This window comes from Gymnodraco acuticeps, unplaced genomic scaffold (assembly GCF_902827175.1).
Source record: "Gymnodraco acuticeps unplaced genomic scaffold, fGymAcu1.1, whole genome shotgun sequence".
Taxonomy (NCBI): Eukaryota; Metazoa; Chordata; class Actinopteri; order Perciformes; family Bathydraconidae; genus Gymnodraco; species Gymnodraco acuticeps.
Genome location: NW_022992145.1, coordinates 512,464 through 531,762, shown reverse-complemented (window position 1 = coordinate 531,762; position 19,299 = coordinate 512,464). Strand labels below are relative to the sequence as shown.

Here is a 19,299-nt window from a genome sequence, read left to right as displayed (position 1 = left end):
CAGAAGGCTGTCCAATATTTACGAAGCCCACATTGTTTGCTGGGCAACCACCAAGACAACCAGCGCTGAAATGATGACATGCGGCTATACATGTCATCATTGATCAGATGGGGAGGGGGACCAGAGAAGATTACGGTGTCCGACATTGTTTTAGCATAACTACACCACCGACTCCACATTAAGTTTGGTGCATTCTGATCGGCGTATACGAACATCATTACCACCGACGTGAATAACAATCCTACTGTATTTACGTTTATTTTTAGCCAGCAGTTTAAGATGCGCCTCAACGTCGCCCGCTCTGGCCCCCGGAATGCATGTGACGTGGAGGCTTCGGTCTCTAATTTCACGTGTCTCATAATAGAGCTACAATAACCAGAGTTGGCTTCTCAGCGGGTGTCTCGCTGAGTGGGGGAATATCTGTTAGATACGTAAACGGGTTGGTGGGGACCTGCGGGTTTCGCGTTATGCCCCTTCTGAACAGTCAACCCAGTCTCCCTGCTGCTCGGGAGTTGCCGGGGGACGGCCTAATAGGAGCTACCTTTTGCCGGTCCGCACCGGCTAACATGGGCTTTACTGTAGCTGAGTTTCTTTCTAAGATGCGGAGCCGGGCTTCTATGGCTATGATTCCCCGCCTCCAACCTAACAACTATACTACATTTAACACATGTACCGGTACCAGTAAAGGAGGGTAGGGAAGTAACCAAACATGAGGACAGTTAGAGCAGGAAATAGCACCCGAGGGTGGGGAAAGAGCCATGGCTAGCTATCAAGCTAAAGTAGCTACCCGTTAGCAAACCCGAAAAGAGTGTAGGCAACTGTGGAGTTACAGTCACTAAGAGAAGGAGAGTTGTGAGAGCTTAAGTTTATAGTAACGTGTGATTACAAACGTCAGGCAGTTGCCGTGATCAAGAGTTTTTAAAACGACTCGATTAAGTTAAGATAATAAGCTATCAGCAACAGAACGGCCACACGGGATACCCGGAGATGACAACAACCGGAAGTTACAACATGCTTACCGCAATAGTGGTCCGTGTAGAAACACTAAGCTTCTCACAGAGTTAGAGAGACAATGGTCGTTTTGAATTATCAATAGATGTATTAATTTTAAGTGAGCTGACACCGAGGTTAGAGGAAGTTCAGAGAAGGCCTCAGGTTATAAAAACAGTTAACCTTTGTTAGTTTATTACTCCTAAAGAAATCTCAAATCCATCTCACCTTCAGCAATCACTGCCTCCATTACCTGCAAGATGTCTGTCTCCCCCCCCCACTTTCTGAAAACCCATCTGAACTTGTGGACTATTATAACAGCACCCTCTCCTTCTGTCTCAATGAACTGGCCCCCACAAAAACAAAAAATGTCTCTTTCATACACTTCCGCCCCCTGCTATACCCCCGAACTCCCGCCAAATGAAATCAAGGAAACGTCAACTTGAACGCAACACAAGAAAACCACACTAACAGTCCATCTTCAAATCTACAAAGACTATCTACAGCAGTACAGTAACGCACTCAAAGCAGCCCGGTCTAATTACTACTCACAACTCATTCAGTCTGGCTCCAGCAACCCCAAGCGTCTGTTCTCCACCATCAGCAAACTTCTCAAACCCTGTGACATCGCCACCTCGTCCTTCACCACCGAACAGTGCAACTCCTTCCTCTCGTTTTTCCAAACCAAAATCAGCAACATTTACAGCAATCTGACAACCTCACAGCCCCTGTCCCACTTCTCCCCTGTGACCCCCTTGCAACTGTTCCAACTTCATGACTAGAATTAACTCCACCTGCACACTTGACCCAATGCCCCTCCAAATGTGTTAAAGAGAGCCTCCCTGCCATCTCCCAACTCATCGCCACCATCATTAACTCCTCCCTCAGATCTGGATCAGTTCCCCCCTCTCTCAAACTGGCTGCTGTCACACTCATTCTCAAAAGACCTGGACTCACACCTGACATCATGTTCCAACTTCCGGCCCATCTCAAATCTCCCCTTTTTGTCAAAAATACTTGAACGTTGTCATTGCCCTCACAACTAAAATCCCACCTAGCCTCCAATGACCTCTTTGAGCCATTTCAATCCGGTTTCCGATCAAAACACAGCACCGAAACAGCTCTTCTGAAAATCACAAACGACCTCCTCCTCTCCTCTGACTCCGGCAACCTGAACATCCTCATCCTCCTCGACCTCACCGCAGCATTCGACACCATCAACCACGCCCATCCTGCTGTCCCTCCTCGAATCATCACTCAACATCACCGACACTGCACTCTCCTGGCTGAAATCCTACCTCACCGACAGACATCAGTTTATCAACATCAACAACTGCACCTCCTCCACTGCTCCTCTGTCCCAAGGCGTCCCCCAGGGTTCGGTGCTTGGCCCCCTCCTCTTCATCCTCTAAATCAGGGGTGGGGAACCTGCGGCCCCCCGGGGCCGTATGCGGCCCGCGAGACAATTTGGTACGGCCCTCGAGGTAATTTATAAAACACTCGCAAAAAATAAAAAAAATAAGAAATCTAGACCGCAAAAAAATTTAAACAAGCGAGTGCCTGTTTTTCCTGGCCAAGGTCGGATCCTTGAACACAACACAAGCCTAACGTGTCATCACGTGGTATATGTCTCGTCTGACCATGCGTCTGACAGGGGTGCAGTTCTGACGGAGAGCACCAGAACGTCGCTCCTGCACTTCCAAAATTGCATAGTACCGATAAGGAGCCGTACACATTGCTGCAGTTCTGCGTGGCTGTGTCTTAGTTGTAAGCCCAGTGGCGATTCTGTCACACTGATCATACAGACAATAACTTTGTTGTTATTAGCATCTGGTTAGCTAGCTATGCTAACAAATATAAGAAGCTTTTTCTACAACCAGTGAGGTAAAGGCACATCTTTATATGATCATTATAGTTATACAAAAATAAGAGAATAAAGTAAACAAGTATAAAATACTATATGACGGTAACAAAAAGTTGTTATTAATAAACAAGAATACAGTTTGAAAGGGGAGTGATTTGTAAAATATCCATAAGAAAAATAAATCTGCTTACAGTTGTGTTTCATATGGGTGTTGAGAAATGTATCCATAGATCTCTTAATGTTGCTCTCAAAGTTGCAAAATATTCATGTGGACATGAAGAGGAAACTAAATACATTTGCACACATCTTGTGTCCATATCTTTCTGTTTTGGTGGTCATGCCACAACCGTGCACGTGAATGCATGTGCGAGTCATGGTGAGATATCTGGATTAAAAGGTTGCTTTTTCTTTGCACAGCATGAAAGAAGGTGAAATGAATGGGCTGTGATTTTAGTATTTTTAAGCAGAGGTCAATCATTTGTATGGCCCTCGGAGGATGTTGAAAACATTGAATGGCCCTTGAGAGGAAAAGGTTCCCCACCCCTGCTCTAAATGCTCCCCCTTCGCAAAATAATTAGTCGCCACAACCTTCAATTTCACTGCTACGCCGTATGACATCCAACTTTATATCTCAACAAAAACCATCACCCCCACAACACACTCCACTCTTCACCAACTGTCTCTCAGAAATAAAAGCATGGATGCAACAAACTATCTCCAACTGAACAGTGCCAAATCAGACATCATCATCATCATCGGACCCCCATCCCGTATCAAAGACATCCAGAATTTCAACTTCACCATGACAGCCACACTCTATCTCCCCCCTCACATCCGCAACCTCGGAGTCATCTTCGACAGTCAGCTCAAATTCAACCACCACATCAATCACATCACCAGGACCGCCTTTTTCCACCTCAAAAACATTGCCCGTCTCCGCCCATCACTCTCCTCCTCTGCTGCTGAAACCCTGATTCATGCATTCATTACTTCACGACTCGACTACCTGCAATAGCACCCTCTATGGCATACCATCCAACCTCCTCAATAAACTCCAACATATCCAGAACTCTGCTGCCTGCCTCCTCACCCACACCCGCTCCCGAGACCACATCACTCCCGTCCTCCAGAACCTTCACTGGCTCCCCGTCATCAAAGAATCAACTTCAAAGTCCTCCTCATTACTCACAAAGCCCTCAACAATCAGGCCCCCCCCTACCCTCACAGACCTGCTGCACCACCATGCCCCTTCCCGCTGCCTCCGATCATCAGAAGCCAACCTCTTATCCATCCCCACCAGCATCAATCACCGGACCTGGGGGGACAGAGGCCTTCTCCGTCGCTGCCCCCTCCCTCTGGAACTCACTCCCACAACCCATCAGAGACTGCACTGACCTCACCACCTTCAAAACACTCACAAAAACTAACCTCTTCAATCTGGCTTTTAATGTGTGATTGTTTTTGTATTATTTGACTTTAACTATATATTTATTTATTCTTTTCTCTTCATTATATCTGTACACACAACAAATTAAATCTATTATTATATTATTATTATTAAAGATGCCCATGAGATAGATGAACTTTCGACATCTGCAACATATACAAGTGTGGCATTCAGAGGGTAAAACATGTGATGTTGTTGTGTTAGTTAATGTAAAGGAAATGAGGGTACGTCATTGTAGAAGTCCTATATATGTCCTCCAGGGCTGCCACATTGAGTTCAGCTTGGAGTGAGATTTATTTTTTGGTGAACCGAAAAAAGAAACGTTCATGTGTACAGTGTTACAAATGTATTGAACATGTACAAACTAGGGTTTCCCATTAATGTACCGGGCGCTACAGTGGAATACGCACATACACAGTGTACCCACGACTCTTACAATGAAGGCTCGATAATCAGCTCACAGCATATAAAACGGGCATATAGGTGTAAGCAGAGGTTAAAGTGCTATTTCATAAGTATTTTATACTCACCTCCTCTCGGGGTATCCGGGGGCATGCTCCACCGGGAAGATTTATTTTTTTAAATATTGAAGTTAAAAGCATCAATCCGGTGCATTTTGAGAGCAAAATGAATTTATGGTAAATAGATTTTCTTTTTCTTGATGGATATGTGACGTCTGTCGCCTTTCCGGTCCTGCTATCCTGTTATGTAAATAAGCTGTGTGGTTTGCTTCAACGTCATTGGCTACCAACTCCTGGTTCCGCCTTCGAAGATACTGATTGGAGTACACCGGCCCGACGCGCTCTAATCCCCGTGCCATCCCAGTGCACACCTGCCAGAGATGATGCTACAAAGCCTGGGGACAGCTATCACTCGGGAGGCTCTGTTGCAATCAGACACCTCACACATCTTGCTCTTGTGTGGACACATCAAACTTAAGCTAGGAGATTGTTTTTGACTCTTCTGAACCGTGTTTAGTGTTGTGTGTTTGGGGTGTTTATCTATTGTGTTTAAAGTAGCATGTTTTGTTTCCCCCGTGTTGGCTGCGTTTACCTGCAGCCTCCTTCCATTTAGTGTTGATTGGAAGTGATCTCTTACCTGTGCCCTTTTGGCTCTTTAGTTTGGCTTAGGATATATTTGCCCTCTTTTTGTTGTACACCTGTTTGTTACTCATTAAACCTTATTATTATAATTATTACAAATTCCATTCTGGTGTGTGTTTTCCTCTACCCTAGAGGGGGACGTAACAGCTATTTTACAGATCACTCACCTTTTAAACTGTATTGTTTTACTGTCATATAGTATTTCATAACTGTTTTCATTTATTCTCATACATGGTGACCAAACCGTTTGAGACCCACTGAGATAACTAGACTAAAGTTAACTATCTAAACAGAGAGTCCCTTACCTCACTGAGCTGTAGTTATCTCTCAGTCTGACAGGACAGAGCTCTCCTTGTTTTAGAAACAGCTTTTAATATCCGTTAAGCTAACCAGATGCTAACAACAACAATGCAAATAGTGAGTTTGGTAGAAATATACTGTATAATAGTAAAGTTATTTAAGATGATGCCATATTTATTGAAGATGTTACATTATAAATATCCCCCAAAATTATTCAAAAGCATATTCTACCGAACTCCTTCTGTAATATGAAACACAGGAGACTATTGATGTGTGTAGTGAGTTTGGTAGTAATAAGCTGTATAATAGTGATTGAATATTATTGTATTCTCTTTTTTCGGAGTTGCACTTTGCAGACGGTCCCTGAGCACTCGTTTCTTCTCCGGCTGCAGAATAGAGACCAATGTAATGTGTCCAGCTCGGAGGACGGCGCGTATTGGCTTTTTTTTAATCAACATGTGATGTAGTTCGTTGTCAACCTTACCACGGTACTTAGGAGACGTCATGTGGTCTGAACAACGTTTTGTTCATGAGTTATTGATCCGTGAAATCAGAATATCCCAATATCGTTCCAACTTTACTGAACTAAGCTAGAAGACTGTCTCATTTCGTAGACCGCTCGGTTTGCTGTTCCTTCCATGGGCGTCGCCTGGGGTAGGCATCCGGGGCTTTAGCCCGGATGTTTTTTCTTTAGCCCCGGACAAATTCTCCCTCAATAATATAATACATTAAACCGTACTTTACCTAGAGGACGGCAGAATTGTAATTTCCCGTGTTCAGTGAATGCAACAGAGGCAAGACACCACCAGACCAATCAGAGAGTTGCATGGAAATAAACTTGTTTTATTGGCTGACAGGTACGTAGCTCTCCTCTGTGACGGTGTTTACCACTTTAAACTGTCAGCCGCGGACGCGGAGTTTCTGAAGATGGACAGTAGACATTTTTTTAATAAAAAAGACGGCAATTCTCAAGTGGTGGCTCACACAACAACCTCAGAGCCACCACCTGAGCCAGGTGAACAAGGTATGTAAATGTCAGTAAACTTACAAGTTATGCGAACATGTAAGCAAAGCATAATTATAGCTACGTTGACGTTACTTTGAATCGCGTGGGTAAGCTAAACCGTTAGCAAGTACAGATGGAGCACTCCAGATCAGACGGGTGTGTCCCAGTCAAAAGCCCAGCGGATGCCAGTGGCTGGGGGTGTTGCCAAATTGCTAGAGGGCGTTGCCCAATTTCCCCATTTGTTCAATTACAGGATTTAACCATGAGATGGCGCTTCATTCACAAAATACACAAAGACAACTGGGTGTTGATGAACTTAGTCTGTTGCAAAGTTTGCAGCTCTGCAGTTGTGTTTGTTGAATACTGTAGCATTTAATCACTTATTTGTTACTGTATGGTTTTCACAAGCTACTATAATGAAAAAACATCAATATTTTAGATCAAATAAAGTATATAGTTTGCTTTATGCAGTATATTTCTTGTAATATTGTTGGGGTGTTTTTACACAGTACAGTAGATTGAAGTAAATATATTTATACATTAAGATAAGATAAGATGGACCTTTATTAATCCCGTGGGGAAATTCAGTAGTTCAAACAGCAACAGGGTGAGAGTGAAAAACAGGACAGCACAGATTCACACAGATTAATAAAATCAAAAATAAGATGAGCGATAAAAATAATAATAATGAGAAACTATGAAATAAGAAATGAATAAAACTAAAATATAATAATCATATCATATATTATAATGTATTGTATTATTAAGTAATATCATAAATTAACCCCATTATAGCAGATGCCACATTGAATGGATGAACACATTTATGCATCAATAATTACAACAGAGTATTTCTAAATACAAGTTGTAAAAATACTTATATGTATTTAATATTAACCCTTTGGAGTCGACCGTCACGCCCGGCGTGATCAGATCACATGACCTGTGCCCGCATAAAAACAACAGTCCGGACAACATTGCCGTGTGTTTCTGTCGAAAGTACTGGCTTGAAACTATATCCCAGTCTTTGTTTCATGCAAAAAAGACCCAGTAAACACGGAGATACGATGATATAAAGTTAATACATTTCAAAAGTATGAAAAATGGAAGCACATATTTGAATATCTTCGCCGTATTTTATCATTTTACGAAACGGAAAATACTGGAAACTGTAGATCCTGCTCAACAGGATGTATATGTGTATTTCTGTCGAAAGTACTGGCTTGAAACCAAGCCCCCAGGAAGTGCGCCGGACTCAGATGAAAATATTCGTGCTGGCCAAACGGCGGTACTACACTTCCGTTTGGTTGCCAGGCCCGGAAACACTTTTTCCCATTGACTTACATGGGGAAAGAGTGGTCTGTAACTCGTTGGATAATTTTTTTTAAACTAAATAAACTACCCAGTATGAACACTTGTATAGCCCTTATTAAAAACATTCGTTCCTCAAGTTGTAAAAATGTGCTAATAACGTTATTCTGAGAGTTATTTCCCTCTGCATTATGAACGCGCATCTAACCCACGGGACCACGCCACCCCGGCACGTTCATGTTACGTGTCCCGACCAATCAGAGCACACTGTGCTCACAGGGAGGGTGGGGCTGGAGCTATTGGAGCTACAACGAGCCGTTAAAGGCAGAGAGTGAAATTCAGTGAATACACGTAGTTTACAGAGATGCTGTATGAGAAACCAATGTGAGTTGCGTTTATCTTTACCCATGGATGCACAATAAGAACGGATCCATATCGTCTTACTGCCATCCCACGGAGCTGTAATAATGGATATATTGCACATGTTTGCTGTAATTCATTATCATACTACATGGGCTGTATGATTAAATCTTGTACCGTAAATGTTGTATTAAATAAAGTTAATATTACCGACATTATTAACGTCCCTGTAGCTTCGTATTGCACTAAGAAGCTTATTGCACTGTATATAAATATATATATATATAGGCTACAGTGCAATAATTATTTCATGCTAAATGAAGCTCTGTTGGATATCACTAGATCCTGTTACAGCGTAATATAAGTACATAACGATTGATGTGTACATTAGCATCATTACTAGCTAGCCGCTAGCTAATATCTGCCGCCTCGTTAATATCAAATCCATGATAACAACAATCCATTACCATGCTGTCATGAACGCGCGGTGCTGTTACGTGTACGCAAATTGACGTGCTTGATGTGAACGAGCATTTTGGTTAAAGTTGCGCATGCTCTATGAGTGCACATACGGGTACTTCCCAGGCATGCTGGGTAATCTGTGACGTTTCACTCTCTCAAAAGTTGAGCCATTTAATCATCATGCGCTAATGAGCAGCTCTCATAGGAATGAATGAGGCCCCGCCTCCCACGCTGTATCCAGTTCTTATTATACATCCATGCTTGAAACTATATGCCAGTCTTTGTTTCATGCAAAAAGACCCAATAAACACGGGCATACAATGATATAAAGTTAATACAGATATATTTCAGAAGTATGAATAATGGAAGCACATATTTTAATATCTTCGCCGTATTTTATCATTTTACGAAACGGAAAATACTGGAAACTGTAGATTCTGCTCAACAGGATGTATTTACCAGGGAGGGAGGGGGTGAGGTAATCAGGTAAACGGAGTGATACGAAACGAGACGAAAAGAGACGAAGAGAGACGGCGGGAGACTGCGATTGAAGTAAAGTGACAGACAAACATTGAGAATTTAGATATAGTTAGATAGATTTAGAGTTTTGAAGATTCAACTATGATGAAGAGAACTCTGAACATGAGTCAAGCTTCAAGCTTGTTTTTTGACATGGAGGAGGAGGAATCTGTGATGTTGCCCTCTGTGTCGTAGTTGACAGAAACCGCTTTGAAGCGTGGCACAGATAAAGACAGAAAAAACAGATTTTTGTACATAATGTGTATATATATATATTTGTATTATATTTATAATAACACTTTTGCCTTATCAGAATGAAATCCCATGCTACCTCAATCAAACTTTCACATTATCATAGTGACATCCCATGTATATATTTACAGCTTTTAAATGGTTTCGTTGTGTATGTTTGTGTTACCTATATGAAAAATAATATCATTTTCAAAATCTGTTTTTACGTTTTTTTGTTGTGATTTTGGGTCCAAAATGTTCATATAGTCAGGGGTGCACATACATTTTTTGCCCTGGTTCTCAAAGGAGAATCCTTAAAATGAAATAAACCGTAACTTTTGAGGGGGTCTTGACTTTATTTGCCAGACACACGGCACTGAACACACGTGCAGAGGTGAACACAGAACACACATGCAGAGGTGAACACAAGACAACATTAGCACGACCAGTAATCCTACAAGCTGTCATCACTACCCTCCTGACTGTTCTCCTCACTGTCTTCCTCTCTGTCAGACATGGTAGCTGATGATGTAGGCCTACTACTTTCTCTCTGGTTGAGTCTGCGATTAGCTGCTTGCATCCACAAGTCAACAGCTGGTTTCTTAGGTCGAAAGTCTCTGTTGTCATCTTAGACAAGTGGATGTAATCAAATAAGTATGTGAACATAACCAATAACCTATAGCCAATAACAAATGAATGTAACTTATTTTATTTGTGTTGTTCATTCATATCTTATTTTACCTTAACATTTATTTATTTATGCATTTTTTTTTATCTCTCCAGTTTTAAAGGATATTTTTGGTTACTGTCTTATACATTGGAATGATTTGAAACCTGTTTATCCCAATAATTATAAAGGAGTGCCTTGGAAATATGTGTTTACATAAATTGTGACCAAACCGTTTGAACTTAGACTAAGAGTCCTTACCTCACTGAGCTGTAGTATCAGCCTCTCAGTCTGACTGGAGAGGACTCTCCCTCCACATTATTGTAGAAACATCTTCTTCTTATATCCGTTAGAGCAGCTAGCACCAGATTCTAATAACAACAGCGCTGGTACCGGTGCCACCCTCCCTCTCTCCCTCGCATTTTGGCTGTGAGCTGCGGGCGCCAGATAAACCAACATCCCCCATTTTCATCACTTACAGCACCCATCGTACAGGGCAAATGAAACGTGTAACCGGGGTGAAAAGGGTGTTACATTTACTTAATTATGAATATTGTTACATCAAGGCCGAAAATTAGGATGAGCCCCAACAGTCAAAATGTTTTTTTCCCTCCCAGAACTGCCAGCGCAGCGACTCCCCAGATCTGGCGCCCTAGGCGAACATCTAGCCAGGGCTACGGGCCGGCCCTGAGTTCATATCATGGTTCATATGCAACTCGCAAATATCTTTCTTTCTTTCTCTCTCTCTCTCTCTCTCCTCTATTTTCTATTTTCTCTTCTCCCTTCTCTCTCTCCCTCTCTCCCTCTCTCAATGTTGGTATGCAAATGCACTTTGTTTCAAATGACCCGGTGCTCTTTTTTTGGCGGAGGTGCGCATGCGCACCTGCGCACCAGTTATGTGCAGCCCTGCATATAGTAGAAGATCACTGTTCTAAACAAAGTCAAAAATCCTACATCCAAACGAAATAAATATAATTAATTATGATGAATACGTTAAGTCTTGTTCATTGTTTTTCACTTTTATTAAATGTTTGATATTTCCGGTGGAAATGGTGGACTATCGGACATTCAAAATGCAGCATATTTTCACTCTTACACACATATATTCTCCTTTTACATACATACATTTTCACTCTTACACACATATATTCTCCTTTTACATACATACATTTTCACTCACACACGTATATATTTACACTCACACATTCATACATTTTGCTCTCATATTATCATATTTCAATGCACACATTCATATATTGTCACTCACACATTCATGCATTTTGTTCTCATATTCATATAATGTAATGCTCATATTTATACATTTTGCTCTCATGCGAAATCTACTAAAACAAAGTATGTCATTGTAGTGGTCAGCTGTTAAACACAAAAGTGTATCTTAAGGGCTGTAAATATAATAAGCCTGTTGTCAATTTTAGACACAGGCTTATTATATTTACAGCCCTTAATAACATTCATTTTCTGGACTCAATGTGTGTCTTGGCCGTTTTCTTTGTTCCAAGCAAACGAGTGCTTTTTGTTTTGAAATCACTTCTGCATGTTTCGCGGGCCTCCCCCCTCGCTCCACTGACCATTAGACCATTTAGTAAGGTAATAAGCAAAAGGGCAAAAACGCCTCTCAGACGCTCTTCCGTTTACTTTTTTAATCAAGAAAAACAAATGGTCCTTAGATACACGGACTCATATAGCCTATGTATGTATACTGTAAGGACAATGTATGTGCGTGAGAGGACCAGTATGAATTACAGGATAGAAATATGCAAACACAAACCTACAGACTGGGGGATGGGAGATCACAGGAGTGGGGGGGAGAGCTGTGGAATGTGACCCTTGGGAGAATTCCTCCACACATTCCGATGGCCAATTCGTTTTAAACAAAGAGTTCGCAACACAGGACAGCATAGGCAACATGGGGGGTGGGGGCTGGTGAACGGTCTGGTCAATGTTTGTAAACACAATCCCCAGGATGTGTCCTAATCAGGAGCCGGGTAAATGAGAGACTGAGGAGCCCCCGAAAAACAGATCCCGAAATAGCTCGTCCTGGTTTCCGCAGCAGATATACAGTATGGTGTCTGTGTTATGTCAGTCATTTTAAATAAAACGTTGAAAACTGAACTTGAAAATGGTTTCCTCTTTTTGTTTTATTTATCATTTTCGGGACGGGGAGACGTGTGTGATTACAAATTAATTTGCAGAAATGTAAAGTGATCTAACTAAGTTCTATTCATATTCTTGACGGGAAGAGCAGTGTAAATGGGTGGCCATATGCATTTGAAAAGCAATATAAATCACACAGTTATTATACAATAGGCTATAAAAGCACCATCGATAACCATTACCTTTATCCAATTCAAACTTTGGACGGGAAAAAAGGAAGGTGTACATGGTTGGGCTATACTGTATAGGCCCAGGGGCGGCGGGTGCTGTACACTCAGAAAAAAAGGTACGAAAAAGACCTTAAAAAGGTACAAATGCTTGTCACTGGGGTGGTACCCTAAAGGTACAAAAAAGGTACAAAAACTATGGGTACAAAGTTGTACCCTTGTACATTGTACCTTTGTATGTACCTCAAGGGTCAAATATATACCTTTTACATAGGTACATATACATGTACCTTCTGAAATGGTACAAATTTGTCTCTTTAGGGTACCACCCCAGTGACAAGGCTATTTGTACCTTTCAGGTACACATTTGTCACTTTATTGTACCTTTAAAAGTGAGCATAGGTTTTTGTCAGACAAAAATCCAAATATTTTAAGTTTAATCTAATTTAATCAATATCAAAACACGTTATCACTCCCATCAGAAAGTCAGCACATAATATAAATGTCAACTTGCATGCTACAACAATAATCAATAAAAGCATCAATTAATTTCCTACGAACGCTGAAAAATGAAAATAAATGTTCAATAACCCATCAATATAGAAAAAAATACTTTTGATATACTGATGACCAACAACCATTCATCCACAGTATATATATATATCAATGGGTGAAACATTCACCAATACAATGAAACACATTTTCATAAATACAGCAATCTATCAAAGCTTCACAATTCTTATTAGTTTGAAATATTCAACAACAATTTGTAATCCACTGCATAGCTATATAAAGATGTGAAAATATGACCAGTGTCATACTGGTCACCCAGTCGGTCAGTCAGTCACCCAGTCACAATATTACTTGGAAATATTCACCAACAATTTGTCATCCACGGTATAGCTATCAAGAGGTGAAAAATTGATCTCTTGGCCTGGCAGAAAACATGACCAATCAGTGTCATACTGGACTTGGTATGCATGGAAATGTTTAAGATATGATACTGGAATCAGCATTTTCCCACACAAAACCCATTTTGTGTCCATGTTTAAAATGTATTTTACCTCAAAAAACAAGGGAATTTCCTCAGAATGAACTGTAGCAATAACGAAAATGTCCTTTAAGGCATACTTAACATTGTGTAATAAAACCTCAGATACACGTTGAACAACCTTGCCATTCAAATCAATTCCTACAAAGTTTGAAAGAGCTGTCTGAAGTTGGGCTGGTAAAGATTCAAATGGTGTGCCAATACTCTTTCCTGGTACTTTTTCAAAGTCACATAAAATCTTGGAGGAAAACTCCCAGCACTGTTTGTATTGGTGACGGCTACTTAGTGTTGTAGCTATGTTAATGAAGTTTCTACAATTACTGGCAACATTTTTTAAATACTGATGCTTCCCTTCAAATCGCATGCACCAAAGGGATCGAAGAGGTCCATACATTAACATAAGTCGAGAGTAATGTATCATATAATGGCACTTGGGTGTAATGATCCCAAATACGTCTTTCATTTCTCCGAGGAACTCCTGTACAAGTAAGTCTAACATGGGAAGACACCGCTTTTTTACTGTAGATGCCATGACAATATCTGAAATCTCACGACACAAGAGGAACACATTCCAATATTTACTATCTGGTGGAACACGGTCTGCTATTAGAAAAGGGAGCAATGTGTGCAGATGTAAGTGAGTTGAATTGATTAAACTCACTCCTCAGTATAAATCGCCCACCCGCACCATTGAATACTAGCATTTCAGTGGCGTAGTTGGTGGTGTTTGAGGTGGTCACAAGAGTTTGTAAGTCAGAGGATGAGATCGTACCCACGTGGGCAAGTGAGGGTGGAAGCTAGGACGCAGTAGGGCTGTGCAATTAATCTGTGCATTCCCTTTCGCAATGATGCTCTCAATGTGTCTTGCGTTACACATCCTGCCCTCCCTAAAAGCCCGCTCGGCCAGGTTGTGTCTTGCGGTCTGTTTAATAAATCCATATAAACACGTTACAAGGGAAGCTTTAGTTGCTGTGTCTTTATTCTCCGATCTCTAGCGTACAGTCAACTTTTACTAACCTCGTCAAGCCGGAGCCTCTTAACTACTTCCTCTTTCCAGGTGAGGGGTTACCAAAATAAGAGTACTGCGTGTAGCAGTATAATTAAACATTACAGGTTGTGAGTGACATTAGTTATCATATTTATATATGTTTAGTAGGTTGTGGAAGTGCGCTCCAAAATATTTGTTTATCTTCTGTATTTATTATTTTGATATTATTTATTTAAATGTAGATATAAATGTTTTTGTTTTTTTACGTTTTACGTTACAAGTTACGTTACAAGTATTTTTGAAAGTGCCAGCCCTTTTCAAAACAGTTTACCATAGAGTCTTCCCAGTTGGTTGTGTCAAACAAACAAATCAGGTATGTCAGGTTATGGAAATCAAAACATATATTGTGATGTAACCCAGATAACACCTCATTAGAAAAAGTTCATTTGTAAATGAGCTCTCGAAAAGGCTTTTGTCCTTAATCGAAAATGCTATAGGGGAGATAACATCTGTCAATTCACCAAACCACATAGGACTATAAAACCAGTAAAAGTAACTTACATATCCATTCCCCTCCATATCCTTCAGGAAAGGATACCTGAAAATCAATGCTTTGGCCACTTTAATATATTCAGAATTTATCGGATACCTAGAGAAAGCAGGATGAGTTAAGTTAAGTATTTGTATGATCACAATACTGTAGAAGGTGTGCTGACAAATATTTACAATAGCAATATTTACATTGTGTATTGTGCCATCGTCTCATGCAATATCCTCACGATTTTGTGTCTATCAGTAGACACTTTATGGCATGGTTGTTTTGTGTCCAGTTTGGTCTGGATATCTTTGGGGAACATTGGCAGGGTAAACACAGCAGGGAAACTCCCATATTCTTGACTGCAGGACAAAGAGGCATGTGATTAGCAAAGGATAAAAAAGCTGAAAAATATGTGAGGACATGTGATTATATTTAATCACATTATCGCTATGTGTGAGTGATATTTGATCATCCATGTAATCAATACCCCTTCCCATTCAATCACACACTCCCATGTCATTGTAAACACATGTTCCTGCTTCCCATGACTGATATTTCTATTCTAATGAAAGTGTCAACAATTTCCCCCCTGATTAGTTAATACATAGAAGTAAAGCTAAGACATGAAATCTACAACAAAAGTTATCATAAAAAATAAAAGCAGTTGGTTAGTATTGAGCGTTCAACAAGGTAATGTCACACTTGCCATGTTGGAGAAAGACAGTCATTTGGCAAGATCTCAAAAGTCAGCGTTGTAGATGGCTCTGGCTCCTTCAGCTGGCGTGCAAATTGTAGGAATTTTGCTTGCTTTTTGAAGGAACCTTCAAAGAGGTATGCGACCATCGTCTCAGTCAGGCCATAGGAAATTGCTTCCCCGTCCACATCATTATCTGAAGACACAAATTATGTTAGCAAATCTCAAAACACTTTTCAGAATGTAATCATTCCTAATCCATGCTGACATTATGTCGTTCCACATTCAAGTCAAATCCAATCTCATTGTTAGCAGTTCCAGTTCTAGTCAGGTTAGCAATACATTTAGCAGAGCCGCTCGCGGGGGTTTAATCTGCGCGCGAGGGTCATTTTATGCGCGTGTAAAAGCACATTTTCCGCTCGTGAGTAGCTTGTTTTACGCGCGAGAATATTGACCCAAATCTGACTCCATATATGCGTTGGTGTGAAGGGGCATTTCATAGGTAGCTTCGCACACGGCTGCTTCCCGCATAACGTTACATGTCTGCGTGTGCTCATGTCAAGCAATCACTACACTAGCACATATGTAGCTAATCTTGAGCTACGGCTAACTAACGTTGTCTTGGAAATGAAGAATCTCTCCTTTATTTAAGCAGAAGAAAATAAATATGAGTGCCTTTTCCACAATGAACAGATTCATTTTGGTCAATAGCCCCGTGTCTGTGAGCTTTAGTGAAAGCCACCATGCTAATCACCCATCCAGCAAAGTAGCCAGACAACTGTCACAACGCCTCCATCGCGCGCTCACTGTATGTACATTGTCTTTGAAATAACGTAATGGCTAGCGTCGGCGCTCTGCTAGCTAGGCTAACTATATTCAGTTAGCTAGGTAACGTTAGTTAGCTTCACACACGGTTGCGTTATGACCAATACATTCAAAAACATTTAACCGGCAGTATTTTGTTGTTCTCCAGGGACTATGGAGATAGCTAGCGTTAGATACCATCTCCCCGGTCTTTTCATGAAAGGCATTAGCCTTAGTTAGCTAAATGTTAGCTACTTGACCAGTCATGAATGAAGGTAAAGTTCACTTACCTCTGAATTTCCTAGCTTCCAGTTCAGTTACTTCTATCCCATATTCTACTACCTTGGTGATAATATCACTAGTGGATAGACAGGTCAAGGCAGAAGTTGTCCCACTGTTCGCCATGTTACATGTAACACCGAGGTCTTTTGAAAAAACGGAGTCTTTCTAGTGATGTGTCGGTTGCGAACGAGCCGGCTCAAAGAGCCGGCTCTTTTAAGTGAACGACGGGAGCCGGCTCTCGCCCGCGAACGAGCCATTTTTGCGGAGGGATCTAGATCGGCATGAAGGCACATTATGCAATGTGCAATGTGCACATTATCCCGCTTATTACATGGCCACATTCTCAACAAAGTAACGACATGACTCCCAATATTAATGGAAATGCTTTTATGGATTTAGAAAATGATTTTAGTGATTTAAAAAATAGATTTATGTATTGATTTAAATTTACATGCATCCGCTAAGAAAAGTAGTCCGTTGTTACTGTTTGAACTAACGTAGCAACGGCAGGAACTGCTTCGATAGTGTTTTTGAGGAGCTTTTTGATTACAGATTTGAAAACATCGTTGCTTGCTTTAAAAGTAGCACAATTCATTATGGCAAACCTTGGAAAGTATCTAGATATCCCTGCCCTAATGCCAAAGTAACTGGCAACTGAATATGTGTCGCCGTTTGATGTATATGTCTGGACCGCTGCGTAAAAAGGAGGGTTTCTGCCCCATTACTTCTCTTCTTACGTCTATAAAAATAAAACACCGAGGACGGAGATTCTCCCCCTCTTCTGACAGCCCAGCAGCTGATCTCAGAGCACGCTCCCCTGTTTTGTGTAGCGTGGTTCTACAAGCAAGTCAATGCATTCATTGGGTGGTATCAGAGAGTTGCACGTGTCTGTAAATGCAATGAAAACAATTGGCCACAGCAAATCATTTATATTAAACATGTAATTTTTACTTTTGAATACTTCAGTACAAAGGATGTATTGAATAATTTAAGTGATATCTGTGTACACATATAAATCATTAGTCAAAACAGGGCTACATTTGATTTAATTAAAAGGTATAATAAGTGGTAAACTGAAGAGCCGTTTGGGAGCCGAAAGAGCCGGCTCTTCTTGGTGAGCCGAGCCAAATGATCCGGCTCACCAAGAAGAGCCGGAGTTCCCATCACTAAATTTTTCAATCTGGCCAAATATGACCGTTAGATTATCTCCCGCTCTCAGCTCTCTTAACCAATCAGGTGTTGTGTAACATTAACGTCTATTTCTCAGCGAAGCACAGCAATAATAATTAAAATTAAATTAAACCAAGTTTATTATCACATATCATTCATGAAATTAGTGAAATAGCCTACTTGTAAAACAAAATATTTGCAGCAGGAGGATATACGTTCAACTACCTGAAAAAATTACAAACAGCCCGTTATTTTTGATAAACTTTCCACTTATTGGTGATCTACATGGTTACTTTCAACCCTGAACAAATATTAAAACTTAATAAAGTGAGCAGAGCCACTGCAGGCTAGGCATTCACTATGTGAAGGGTACACTTATGTACCTTTTCCGCAATACATATGTAATGCGTACCTTTTACTTGAAAAGGGTACTTATTAGTAGTACCATACAGGAGCATGAGTGTACCTTTAAGGGTACATTTGTATATTTTGTACCTTAAAGAACAAAAATGTACCTGTACTGTACCTTTATTTCTGACAGTGTAGGCTAGGGAAGGCTAAGCCTTCCCAAATATTTGTGTAACTGCATCCTGGTAAAATACATATATAATGTCTTTGACATTAGCACTGCTATGCAGCCACCTGTGCCCTGTACCACGAAGCCAGTTCAACATACCCTGGATATGCTTGAGTTATCTTAACTAACCCTAACAAACGCGATCTCGCTAAACGGTCCTACGGCGCTGGTTATCAACTCGGTAAATCAAGCCAGGGTTTCTCTCTCCAGCTGAGAACGCGTTCACGTGAAAGGGGCGGGGTTAGCTACATTTGACCAATCACAAACAGGAACAAGTGTACTGACAGCGCAACATCATACTTCATTAATGAAAAGTAAACTAATATTAGACAAATATGAACTTTAAACATCCATGATGACTTAAACATATAATCCAGGATACACGTCACATAGTTGCACCTGCAAGGAGAATACAGAACAACTCGTTAAAAAATAAACTACCGAGTGTTTGAAAGCGTACAACAGTTTTATGATACTGCCCCATCTAAAACACAAGGGGATCTGACTTTATTACATTTGAGTTGAGTGTTTCGTCAACTTAATGTGTTGCTTAAAATAATACGTCTGCATACAGTATATGTGACAATGTAACT

At 40.8% G+C, this 19,299-nt stretch overlaps 1 protein-coding gene across 2 annotated transcripts in view; it reads right to left on the bottom strand.

Annotated features, from left to right (window-relative positions):
* LOC117538314 overlaps window positions 1-17,133 on the bottom strand; it is a 49,493-nt gene extending 32,360 nt beyond the window's left edge. The window contains exons 1-4 of one of the 2 annotated variants that reach the window (XM_034203919.1): window positions 16,968-17,133; window positions 15,886-16,069; window positions 15,383-15,538; window positions 15,203-15,290 (exon numbers count right to left, since the gene is read on the bottom strand). In XM_034203919.1, the coding sequence (XP_034059810.1) occupies window positions 15,203-15,290; window positions 15,383-15,538; window positions 15,886-16,069; window positions 16,968-17,082 (543 nt within the window). In that variant the 5' untranslated portion in view covers window positions 17,083-17,133. Of the gene's footprint in view, window positions 1-13,072; window positions 15,291-15,382; window positions 15,539-15,885; window positions 16,070-16,967 lie in introns of those variants that run through there. The other variant, XM_034203918.1, reaches the window with a different exon arrangement.
* Between the last annotated feature and the right edge of the window lie 2,166 nt (window positions 17,134-19,299).